General features: G+C 50.9%; 1 protein-coding gene across 1 annotated transcript in view; it reads left to right on the top strand.

The window, feature by feature from the left end:
- pygl (phosphorylase, glycogen, liver) overlaps nucleotides 1-12,050 on the top strand; it is a 69,189-nt gene that overhangs the window by 42,943 nt on the left and 14,196 nt on the right. Inside the window, exons 11-14 of the mRNA XM_065004385.1 lie at nucleotides 5,503-5,666; nucleotides 5,918-6,032; nucleotides 6,148-6,249; nucleotides 6,629-6,776. Coding sequence (XP_064860457.1) covers nucleotides 5,503-5,666; nucleotides 5,918-6,032; nucleotides 6,148-6,249; nucleotides 6,629-6,776 — 529 coding nt within the window. The remainder of the gene's footprint in view (nucleotides 1-5,502; nucleotides 5,667-5,917; nucleotides 6,033-6,147; nucleotides 6,250-6,628; nucleotides 6,777-12,050) is intronic.

Genomic DNA, 12,050 nt, shown 5'->3' with positions numbered 1-12,050 from the left:
GGGGTAGGTTACCGCGTAGACACTGGGGGTAGGCGAGTAGCACACTGGGGGTAGGTTACCGTAGGCACTGGGGGTAGGTTACCGTAGACACTGGGGGTAGGTTACCGTAGCGTAGGCACTGGGGGTAGGTTACCGTAGAGTCACTGGGGGTAGGTTACCGTAGACACTGGGGGTAGGTAGGTTACCGTAGACACTGGGGGTAGGTTACCGTAGACACTGGGGGTAGGTTACCGTAGCGTAGACACTGGGGGTAGGCGACCGTAGCGTAGTCACTGGGGGTAGGTTACCGTAGAGCACTGGGGGTAGGTTACCGTAGACACTGGGGGTAGGTTACCGTAGCGTAGACACTGGGGGTAGGTTACCGTAGACACTGGGGGTAGGTTACCGAGCGTAGGGACACTGGGGGTAGGCCACCGTAGACACTGGGGGTAGGTTACCGTAGACACTGGGGGTAGGTTACCGTAGACACTGGGGTAGGTTACCGTAGACACTGGGGGTAGGTTACCGTAGACACTGGGGGTAGGTTACCGTAGCGTAGACACTGGGGGTAGGTTACCGTAGAGGCACTGGGGGTAGGTTACCGTAGCGTAGACACTGGGGGTAGGTTACCGTAGCGTAGACACTGGGGGTAGGTTACCGTAGCGTAGACACTGGGGGTAGGTTACCGTGCACTGTAGACACTGGGGGTAGGTTACCGTAGACACTGGGGGTAGGTTACCGTAGCGTAGGCACTGGGGGTAGGTTACCGTAGCGTAGACACTGGGGGTAGGTTACCGTAGCGTAGACACTGGGGGTAGGTTACCGTAGACACTGGGGGTAGGTTACCGTAGACACTGGGGGTAGGTTACCGTGAGCTGGGGTAGGTTACACTGGGGGTAGGTTACCGTAGCGTAGACACTGGGGGTAGGTTACCGTAGCGTAGTCACTGGGGGTAGGTTACCGTAGCGTAGGCACTGGGGGTAGGTTACCGTAGCGTAGACACTGGGGGTAGGTTACCGTAGCGTAGACACTGGGGGTAGGCGACCGTAGCGTAGACACTGGGGTAGGTTACCGTAGACACTGGGGGTAGGTTACCGTAGACACTGGGAGTAGGTTACCGTAGACACTGGGGGTAGGTTACCGTAGCGTAGACACTGGGGGTAGGGCGACCGTAGCGTAGACACTGGGGGTAGGTTACCGTAGGCACTGGGGGTAGGTTACCGTAGCGTAGACACTGGGGGTAGGTTACCGTAGCGTAGACACTGGGGGTAGGTTACCGTAGCGTAGACACTGGGAGTAGGTTACCGTGCAGACACTGGGGTAGGTTACCGTAGACACTGGGGGTAGGTTACCGTAGACACTGGGGGTAGGTTACCGTAGCGTAGACACTGGGGTAGGTTACCGTAGACACTGGGTAGGTTACCGTAGACACTGGGGGTAGGTTACCGTGAGACACTGGGGGTAGGTTACCGTAGACACTGGGGTAGTTACCGTAGACACTGTGGGTAGGTTACCGTAGACACTGGGGGTAGGTTACCGTAGCGTGGGGGCACTGGGGGTAGGTTACCGTAGACACTGGGGGTAGGTTACCGTAGCGTAGACACTGGGGGTAGGCGACCGTAGCGTAGACACTGGGGGTAGGTTACCGTAGACACTGGGGGTAGGTTACCGTAGCGTAGACACTGGGGGTAGGTTACCGTAGCGTAGACACTGGGGGTAGGTTACCGTGCGTAGACACTGGGGGTAGGTTACCACTGGGGTAGGTTACGTAGACACTGGGGGTAGGTTACACTGGGGGTAGGTTACCGTAGACACTGGGGGTAGGTTACCGTAGAGACACTGGGGGTAGGTTACCGTGAGCGTAGACACACTGGGGGTAGGTTACCGTAGGTAGACACTGGGGGTAGGTTACCGTAGCGTAGACACTGGGGGTAGGTTACCGTAGACACTGGGGTAGGTTACCGTAGACACTGGGGGTAGGTTACTGGCACTGGGGGTAGGTTACCGTAGCCGTAGGCACTGGGGGTAGGTTACCGTGGGGGGTAGGCGTAGGCACTGGGGGTAGGTTACCGTAGCGTGAGTTGGGGGTAGGTTACCGTAGCGTAGGCACTGGGGGTAGGTTACCGTAGCACTGGGGGTAGGCGACCGTAGCGTAGCACTGGGGGTAGGTTACCGTAGCGTAGACACTGGGGGGTAGGTTACCGTAGCGTAGACACTGGGGGGTAGGTTACCGTAGCGTAGACACTGGGGGTAGGTTACCGTAGCGTAGACTGCAGCGCACTGGGGGTAGGTTACCGTAGCGTAGACACTGGGGGCAGGTTACCGTAGCGTAGACACTGGGGGTAGGTTACCGTAGCGTAGACACTGGGGGTAGGTTACCGTAGCGTAGACACTGGGGGTAGGTTACCGTAGACACTGGGGGTAGGTTACCGTAGCGTAGACACTGGGGTAGGTTACCGTAGCGACACTGGGGGTAGGTTACCGTAGCGTAGGTACTGGGGGTAGGTTACCGTAGCGTAGGCACTGGGGGTAGGTTACCGTAGCGTAGGCACTGGGGGTAGGTTACCGTAGACACTGGGGTAGGTAGGGGGGTTACCGTAGACACTGGGGGTAGGTTACCGTAGACACTGGGGGTAGGTTACCGTAGACACTGGGGGTAGGTTACCGTAGTGTAGACACTGGGAGTAGGTTACCGTAGACACTGGGGGTAGGTTACCGTAGACACTGGGGGTAGGTTACCGTAGCGTAGACACTGGGGGTAGGCGACCGTAGTGTAGTCACTGGGGGTAGGTTACCGTAGACACTGGGAGTAGGTTACCGTAAACACTGGGGGTAGGTTACCGTAGCGTAGACACTGGGAGTAGGTTACCGTAGACACTGGGAGTAGGTTACCGTAGACACTGGGGGTAGGTTACCGTAGACACTGGGGGTAGGTTACCGTAGACACTGAGGGTAGGTTACCGTAGACACTGGGGGTAGGTTACCGTAGACACTGGGGGTAGGTTACCGTAGACACTGGGGGTAGGTTACCGTAGACACTGGGGGTAGGTTACCGTAGACACTGGGGGTAGGCGACCGTAGCGTAGGCCCCGAGGGTAGGTTACCGTAGCGTAGACACGGGGGGTAGGCGACCGTAGCGTAGTCACTGGGGGTAGGTTACCGTAGCGTAGGCACTGGGGGTAGGCGACCGTAGCGTAGACACTGGGGGTAGGTTACCGTAGCGTAGACACTGGGAGTAGGTTACCGTAGACACTGGGGGTAGGTTACCGTAGACACTGGGGGTAGGTTACCGTAGCGTAGACACTGGGGGTAGGTTACCGTAGCGTAGACACTGGGAGTAGGTTACCGTAGACACTGGGAGTAGGTTACCGTAGGCACTGGGGTAGGTTACCGTAGCGTAGGCACTGGGGGTAGGTTACCGTAGCGTAGACACTGGGGGTAGGCGACCGTAGCGTAGACACTGGGGGTAGGTTGCCGTAGACACTGGGGGTAGGTTGCCGTAGACACTGGGAGTAGGTTACCGTAGACACTGGGGGTAGGTTACCGTAGCGTAGACACTGGGGGTAGGCGACCGTAGCGTAGTCACTGGGGGTAGGTTACCGTAGACACTGGGAGTAGGTTACCGTAGACACTGGGGGTAGGTTACCGTAGCGTAGACACTGGGAGTAGGTTACCGTAGACACTGGGGGTAGGTTACCGTAGACACTGGGGGTAGGTTACCGTAGACACTGAGGGTAGGTTACCGTAGACACTGGGGGTAGGTTACCGTAGACACTGGGGGTAGGTTACCGTAGACACTGGGGGTAGGTTACCGTAGACACTGGGGGTAGGTTACCGTAGACACTGGGGGTAGGTTACCGTAGACACTGGGGGTAGGTTACCGTAGCGTAGACACTGGGGGTAGGTTACCGTAGACACTGAGGGTAGGTTACCGTAGCGTAGACACTGGGGGTAGGCGACCGTAGCGTAGTCACTGGGGGTAGGTTACCGTAGACACTGGGGGTAGGTTACCGTAAACACTGGGAGTAGGTTACCGTAGACACTGGGAGTAGGTTACCGTAGACACTGGGGGTAGGTTACCGTAGACACTGGGAGTAGGTTACCGTAGACACTGGGGGTAGGTTACCGTAGACACTGGGGGTAGGTTACCGTAGACACTGGGGGTAGGTTACCGTAGACACTGGGGGTAGGTTACCGTAGACACTGGGGGTAGGTTACCGTAGCGTAGGCACTGGGGGTAGGTTACCGTAGCGTAGACACTGGGGGTAGGTTACCGTAGCGTAGACACTGGGAGTAGGTTACCGTAGACACTGGGAGTAGGTTACCGTAGACACTGGGGGTAGGTTACCGTAGGCACTGGGGGTAGGTTACCGTAGCGTAGGCACTGGGGGTAGGTTACCGTAGCGTAGGTACTGGGGGTGGTTACCGTAGCGTAGGCACTGGGGGTAGGTTACCGTAGCGTAGGCACTGGGGGTGGGTTACCGTAGCGTAGACACTGGGGGTAGGCGACCGTAGCGTAGCACTGGGGGTAGGTTACACACTGGGGGTAGGTTACCGTAGCGTAGACACTGGGGGTAGGTTACCGTAGCGTAGACACTGGGGGTAGGCGACCGTAGCGTAGACACTGGGGGTAGGCGACCGTAGCGTAGACACTGGGGGTAGGTTACCGTAGCGTAGACACTGGGGGTAGGTTACCGTAGCGTAGACACTGGGGGTAGGTTACCGTAGACACTGGGGGTAGGTTACCGTAGCGTAGACACTGGGAGTAGGTTACCGTAGACACTGGGGGTAGGTTACCGTAGACACTGGGGGTAGGTTACCGTAGCGTAGACACTGGGGGTAGGCGACCGTAGCGTAGTCACTGGGGGTAGGTTACCGTAGACACTGGGAGTAGGTTACCGTAGACACTGGGGGTAGGTTACCGTAGACACTGGGGGTAGGTTACCGTAGACACTGGGGGTAGGTTACCGTAGACACTGGGGGTAAGTTACCGTAGACACTGGGGGTAGGTTACCGTAGACACTGGGGGTAGGTTACCGTAGACACTGGGGGTAGGTTACCGTAGACACTGAGGGTAGGTTACCGTAGCGTAGACACTGGGGGTAGGCGACCGTACGTCTCAATTAGCTCCCTACTCCTCCTCTTGGCCCTAATTCGTCCACGTTTGTAGATGTGTAATATGGCGACCGGGTAGGCGACCGTAGCGTAGGCACTGGGGGTAGGCGACCGTAGCGTAGACACTGGGGGTAGGTTACCGTAGCGTAGATACTGGGGGTAGGTTACCGTAGCGTAGACACTGGGGGTAGGCGACCGTACGTCTCAATTAGCTCCCTACTCCTCCTCTTGGCCCTAATTCGTCCACGTTTGTAGATGTGTAATATGGAAGTTGTGGTGGAAACCACAGCGGTACCCTGCTTCTACTGTACTTGTCCAGCCTATTCCGATTTACTATATAGGGTTGAGGAGGGATATGGAGCAGATTGGGACCAGCTGACTGGTTGTATGTTTCTGCTGTTGCTCCAGGGGATTAGAGCTCTCTTTCCAGGAGACCTGGATAGGATACGCAGGATGTCTCTGATCGAGGAAGACGGGGGCAAGAGGGTCAACATGGCCCATCTGTGCATCGTGGGATCTCACGCCGTCAACGGAGTCGCTGAGATACACTCCAACATCATCAAGAATGACGTGTAAGATGGGGTCTTGTCTAGGTCGTGTTCAGTAGGCACAGAACGGAAGAAAACACTGAAACTGACTTTGAAGTTCTGTCTGTAATTATCCAATCAGAAACGCTTGTTTTTTTGTTTTACATTTTAAAAGCGATTTGAACTGTTTTTCTACGGTGTGCCCGATTGAACACGGTCCTGTCTTCACTCTCTCTCTCTCTCTCTCCAATAACTCTTTTTAGATTCTAGAAAATATTTCCTTTTTGTTTTGAAAGGTTCCGAGACTTCAGCGAATTAGAACCTGATAAATTCCAGAACAAGACCAATGGCATCACTCCTAGGCGCTGGCTCCTCCTCTGTAACCCGGGATTGGCTGAGCTAATCGCTGAGGTTTAATGGGCGTCTTTATTGACCATTGTCTCTCTTTGACCGTTGCTTTATCTTATTCTGTTTTCTTTCTAATTTTGCCTTGTCATATGTTCATGCACTTTGTCTTTGTTTCTAGGCCATTGGGGAGGAATATGTGAAAGACCTCAGTCAGTTACAGAAGCTCAATGAGCTGGTCAATGATGATGCCTTCATTAGAGATGTCTCTAATGTCAAGCAGGTCAGACTTCAACCACATCAACCTCCCCCTTAATTAGCAACAGTTCATAACATGAAACATACTTCATTAATTAGCAACAGTTCATAACATGAAACATACTTCATTAATTAGCAACAGTTCATAACATGAAACAGATCATATTTACAATAATATTGGCATAAAATGACCCCTATATATATATATATATATATATACGAATATTGTTTGCAACATTCCATTTGGTTCCTTGGTACACGAGGCATGTGGGGGCATTTTTTCGTTCACATTTTACAGACACAATTCAATAAGTAGTTATACTGCATATAAAGTACTCAAGAATAACATCAAGAAAGCTTTTACAAATCATTTCCATTGTGGTCTATGCATTTGTGTGCCACAGGACAACAAGGTGAAGTTTTCCCAGTACCTGGAGAAAGAGTACAAGGTGAACATCAACCTGTCCTCCATGTTCGACGTCCACGTCAAGAGGATTCACGAGTACAAGCGGCAGCTCCTCAACTGCCTTCACATTATCACCATGTACAACCGTATGTCACACCACCCTACCCCCTATACAGACCACCCTACCCCCTATACAGACCACCCTACCCCTATAAATCAAATCAAATCAAATTTATTTATATAGCCCTTCGTACATCAGCTGATATCTCAAAGTGCTGTACAGAAACCCAGCCTAAAACCCCAAACAGCAAGCAATGCAGGTGTAGAAGCACGGTGGCTAGGAAAAACTCCCTAGAAAGGCCAAAACCTAGGAAGAAACCTAGAGAGGAACCAGGCTATGTGGGGTGGCCAGTCCTCTTCTGGCTGTGCCGGGTGGAGATTATAACAGAACATGGCCAAGATGTTCAAATGTTCATAAATGACCAGCATGGTCGAATAATAATAAGGCAGAACAGTTGAAACTGGAGCAGCAGCACAGTCAGGTGGAAGTTGAAACTGGAACAGCAGCATGGCCAGGTGGACTGGGGACAGCAAGGAGTCATCATGTCAGGTAGTCCTGGGGCATGGTCCTAGGGCTCAGGTCAGTTGAAACTGGAACAGCAGCATGGCCAGGTGGACTGGGGACAGCAAGGAGTCATCATGTCAGGTGGTCCTGGGGCATGGTCCTAGGGCTCAGGTCCTCCGAGAGAGAGAAGGAAAGAGAGAAGGAGAGAATTAGAGAACGCACACTTAGATTCACACAGGACACCGAATAGGACAGGAGAAGTACTCCAGATATAACAAACTGACCCCAGCCCCCCGACACATAAACTACTGCAGCATAAATACTGGAGGCTGAGACAGGAGGGGTCAGGAGACACTGTGGCCCCATCCGAGGACAACCCCGGACAGGGCCAAACAGGAAGGATATAACCCCACCCACTTTGCCAAAGCACAGCCCCCACACCACTAGAGGGATATCTTCAACCACCAACTTACCATCCTGAGACAAGGCTGAGTATAGCCCACAAAGATCTCCGCCACGGCACAACCCAAGGGGGGGCGCCAACCCAGACAGGATGGCCACAACAGTGAATCAACCCACTCAGGTGACGCACCCCCTCCAGGGACGGCATGAGAGAGCCCCAGTAAGCCAGTGACTCAGCCCCTGTAATAGGTTTAGAGGCATAGAATCCCAGTGGAAAGAGGGGAACCGGCCAGGCAGAGACAGCAAGGGCGGTTCGTTGCTCCAGAGCCTTTCCGTTCACCTTCCCACTCCTGGGCCAGACTACACTCAATCATATGACCCACTGAAGAGATGAGTCTTCAGTAAAGACTTAAAGGTTGAGACCGAGTTTGCGTCTCTGACATGGGTAGGCAGACCGTTCCATAAAAATGGAGCTCTATAGGAGAAAGCCCTGCCTCCAGCTGTTTGCTTAGAAATTCTAGGGACAATTAGGAGGCCTGCGTCTTGTGACCGTAGCGTACGTGTAGGTATGTACGGCAGGACCAAATCAGAGAGATAGGTAGGAGCAAGCCCATGTAATGCTTTGTAGGTTAGCAGTAAAACCTTGAAATCAGCCCTTGCTTTGAAAGGAAGCCAGTGTAGAGAGGCTAGCACTGGAGTAATATGATCAAATTTTTTGGTTCTAGTCAGGATTCTAGCAGCCGTATTTAGCACTAACTGAAGTTTATTTAGTGCTTTATCCGGGTAGCCGGAAAATAGAGCATTGCAGTAGTCTAACCTAGAAGTGACAAAAGCATGGATTAATTTTTCTGCATCATTTTTGGACAGAAAGTTTCTGATTTTTGCAATGTTACGTAGATGGAAAAAGCTGTCCTCGAAATGGTCTTGATATGTTCTTCAAAAGAGAGATCAGGGTCCAGAGTAACGCCGAGGTCCTTCACAGTTTTATTTGAGACGACTGTACAACCATTAAGATTAATTGTCAGATTCAACAGAAGATCTCTTTGTTTCTTGGGACCTAGAACAAGCATCTCTGTTTTGTCCGAGTTTAATAGTAGAAAGTTTGCAGCCATCCACTTCCTTATGTCTGAAACACATGCTTCTAGCGAGGGCAATTTTGGGGCTTCACCATGTTTCATTGAAATGTACAGCTGTGTGTCATCCGCATAGCAGTGAAAGTTTACATTATGTTTTGAATAACATCCCCAAGAGGTAAAATATATAGTGAAAACAATAGTGGTCCTAAAACGGAACCTTGAGGAACACCGAAATTTACAGTTGATTTGTCAGAGGACAAACCATTCACAGAGACAAACTGATATCTTTCCGACAGATAAGATCTAAACCAGGCCAGAACATGTCCGTGTAGACCAATTTGGGTTTCCAATCTCTCCAAAAGAATGTGGTGATCGATGGTATCAAAAGCAGCACTAAGGTCTAGGAGCACGAGGACAGATGCAGAGCCTCGGTCCGATGCCATTAAAATGTAATTTACCACCTTCACAAGTGCCGTCTCAGTGCTATGATGGGGTCTAAAACCAGACTGAAGCATTTCGTATACATTGTTTGTCTTCAGGAAGGCAGTGATTTGCTGCGCAACAGCCCTCTCTAAAATTTTTGAGAGGAATGGAAGATTCGATATAGGCCGATAGTTTTTATATTTTCTGGGTCAAGGTTTGGCTTTTTCAAGAGAGGCTTTATTACTGCCACTTTTAGTGAGTTTGGTACACATCCAGTGGATAGAGAGCCGTTTATTATGTTCAACATAGGAGGGCCAAGCACAGGAAGCAGCTCTTTCAGTAGTTTAGTTGGAATAGGGTCCAGTATGCAGCTTGAAGGTTTAGAGGCCATGATTATTTTCATCATTGTGTCAAGAGATATAGTACTAAAACACTTGAGCGTCTCTCTTGATCCTAGGTCCTGGCAGAGTTGTGCAGATTCAGGACAACTGAGGTTTGGAGGAATACGCAGGTTTAAAGAGGAGTCCGTAATTTGCTTTCTAATAATCATAATCTTTTCCTCAAAGAAGTTCATGAATTTATCACTGCTAAAGTGAAAGTCATCCTCTCTTGGGGAATGCTGCTTTTTAGTTAGCTTTGCGACAGTATCAAAAAGGAATTTCGGATTGTTCTTATTTTCCTCAATTAAGTTAGAAAAATAGGATGATCGAGCAGCAGTAAGGGCTCTTCGGTACTGCACGGTACCGTCCTTCCAAGCTAGTCGGAAGACTTCCAGTTTGGTGTGGCGCCATTTCCGTTCCAATTTTCTGGAAGCTTGCTTCAGAGCTCAGGTATTTTCTGTGTACCAGGGAGCTAGTTTCTTATGAGATTTTTTTTTAGTTTTTAGGGGTGCAACTGTATCTAGGGTATTGCGCAAGGTTAAATTGAGATCCTCAGTTAGGTGGTTAACTGATTTTTGTCCTCTGGCGTCCTTGGGTAGGCAGAGGGAGTCTGGAAGGGCATCAAGGAATCTTTGTGTTGTCTGTGAATTTATAGCACAACTTTTGATGTTCCTTGGTTGGGGTCTGAGCAGATTATTTGTTGCAATTGCAAACGTAATAAAATGGTGGTCCGATAGTCCAGGATTATGAGGAAAAACATTAAGATCCACAACATTTATTCCATGGGACAAAACTAGGTCCAGCGTATGACTGTGACAGTGAGTGGGTCCAGAGACATGTTGGACAAAACCCACTGAGTCGATGATGGCTCCGAAAGCCTTTTGGAGTGGGTCTGTGGACTTTTCCATGTGAATATTAAAGTCACCAAAGATTAGAATATTATCTGCTATGACTACAAGGTCCGATAGGAATTCAGGGAACTCAGTGAGAAACGCTGTATATGGCCCAGGAGGCCTGTAAACAGTAGCTATAAAAAGTGATTGAGTAGGCTGCATAGATTTCATGACTAGAAGCTCAAAAGACGAAAACGTCATTTTTTTTTGTTGTAAATTGAAGTTTGCTATCGTAAATGTTAGCAACACCTCCGCCTTTGCGGGATGCACGGGGGATATGGTCACTAGTGTTGCCAGGAGGTGAGGCCTCATTTAAAACAGTAAATTCATCAGGCTTAAGCCATGTTTCAGTCAGGCCAATCACATCAAGATTATGATCAGTGATTAGTTCATTGACTATAATTGCCTTTGAAGTAAGGGATCTAACATTAAGTAGCCCTATTTTGAGATGTGAGGTATCATGATCTCTTTCAGTAATGACAGGAATGGAGGTGGTCTTTATCCTAGTGAGATTGCTAAGGCGAACACCGCCATGTTTAGTTTTGCCCAACCTAGGTCGAGGCACAGACACGGTCTCAATGGTGATAGCTGAGCTGACTACACTGACTGTGGTAGTGGCAGACTCCACTATGCTGGCAGGCTGGCTAATAGCCTGCTGCCTGGCCTGCACCCTATTTCATTGTGGAGCTAGAGGAGTTAGAGCCCTGTCTATGTTGGTAGATAAGATGAGAGCACCCCTCCAGCTAGGATGGAGTCCGTCACTCCTCAGCAGGTCAGGCTTGGTCCTGTTTGTGGGTGAGTCCCAGAAAGAGGGCCAATTATCTACAAATTCTATCTTTTGGGAGGGGCAGAAAACAGTTTTCAACCAGCGATTGAGTTGTGAGACTCTGCTGTAGAGCTCATCACTCCCCCTAACTGGGAGGGGGCCAGAGACAATTACTCGATGCCGACACATCTTTCTACAGACCACCCTACCCCCTATACATAAGAGGATTCACGAGTACAAGCGGCAGCTCCTCAACTGCCTTCACATTATCACCATGTACAACCGTATGTCACACCACCCTACCCCCTATACAGACCACCCTACCCCCTATACAGACCACCCTACCCCCTATACAGACCACCATACCCCCTATACATAAGAGGATTCACGAGTACAAGCGGCAGCTCCTCAACTGCCTTCACATTATCACCATGTACAACCGTACGTCACAGCACCCTACCCCCTATACAGACCACCATACCCCTACCCCCACCCCTATACAGACCACCCTACCCCCTATACAGACCACCCTACCCCCTATACAGACCACCCCTATACAGACCACCCTACCCCTATACAGACCACCCTACCCCTATACAGACCACAGCACCCTACCCCCTATACAGATCACAGCACCCTATCCCTATCTAGACCACAGCACCCTACCCCTATACAGATCACAGCACCCTACCCCTATCTAGACCACAGCACCCTACCCCTATACAGATCACAGCACCCTATCCCCTATCTAGACCACAGCACCCTACCCCTATACAGACCACAGCACCCTACCCCCTATACAGACCACCCTACCCCTATCTAGACCACAGCACCCTACCCCTATCTAGACCACAGCTCCCTACCCCCTATACAGACCACCCTACCCCTATACAGACCACCCCCTATACAGACCAC

Source organism: Oncorhynchus nerka, linkage group LG18 (genome assembly GCF_034236695.1).
Source record: "Oncorhynchus nerka isolate Pitt River linkage group LG18, Oner_Uvic_2.0, whole genome shotgun sequence".
NCBI lineage: Eukaryota > Metazoa > Chordata > Actinopteri > Salmoniformes > Salmonidae > Oncorhynchus > Oncorhynchus nerka.
The sequence above is the reverse complement of the archived record's forward strand: the minus strand, read 5'-3'. Positions and strand labels throughout refer to the sequence as shown.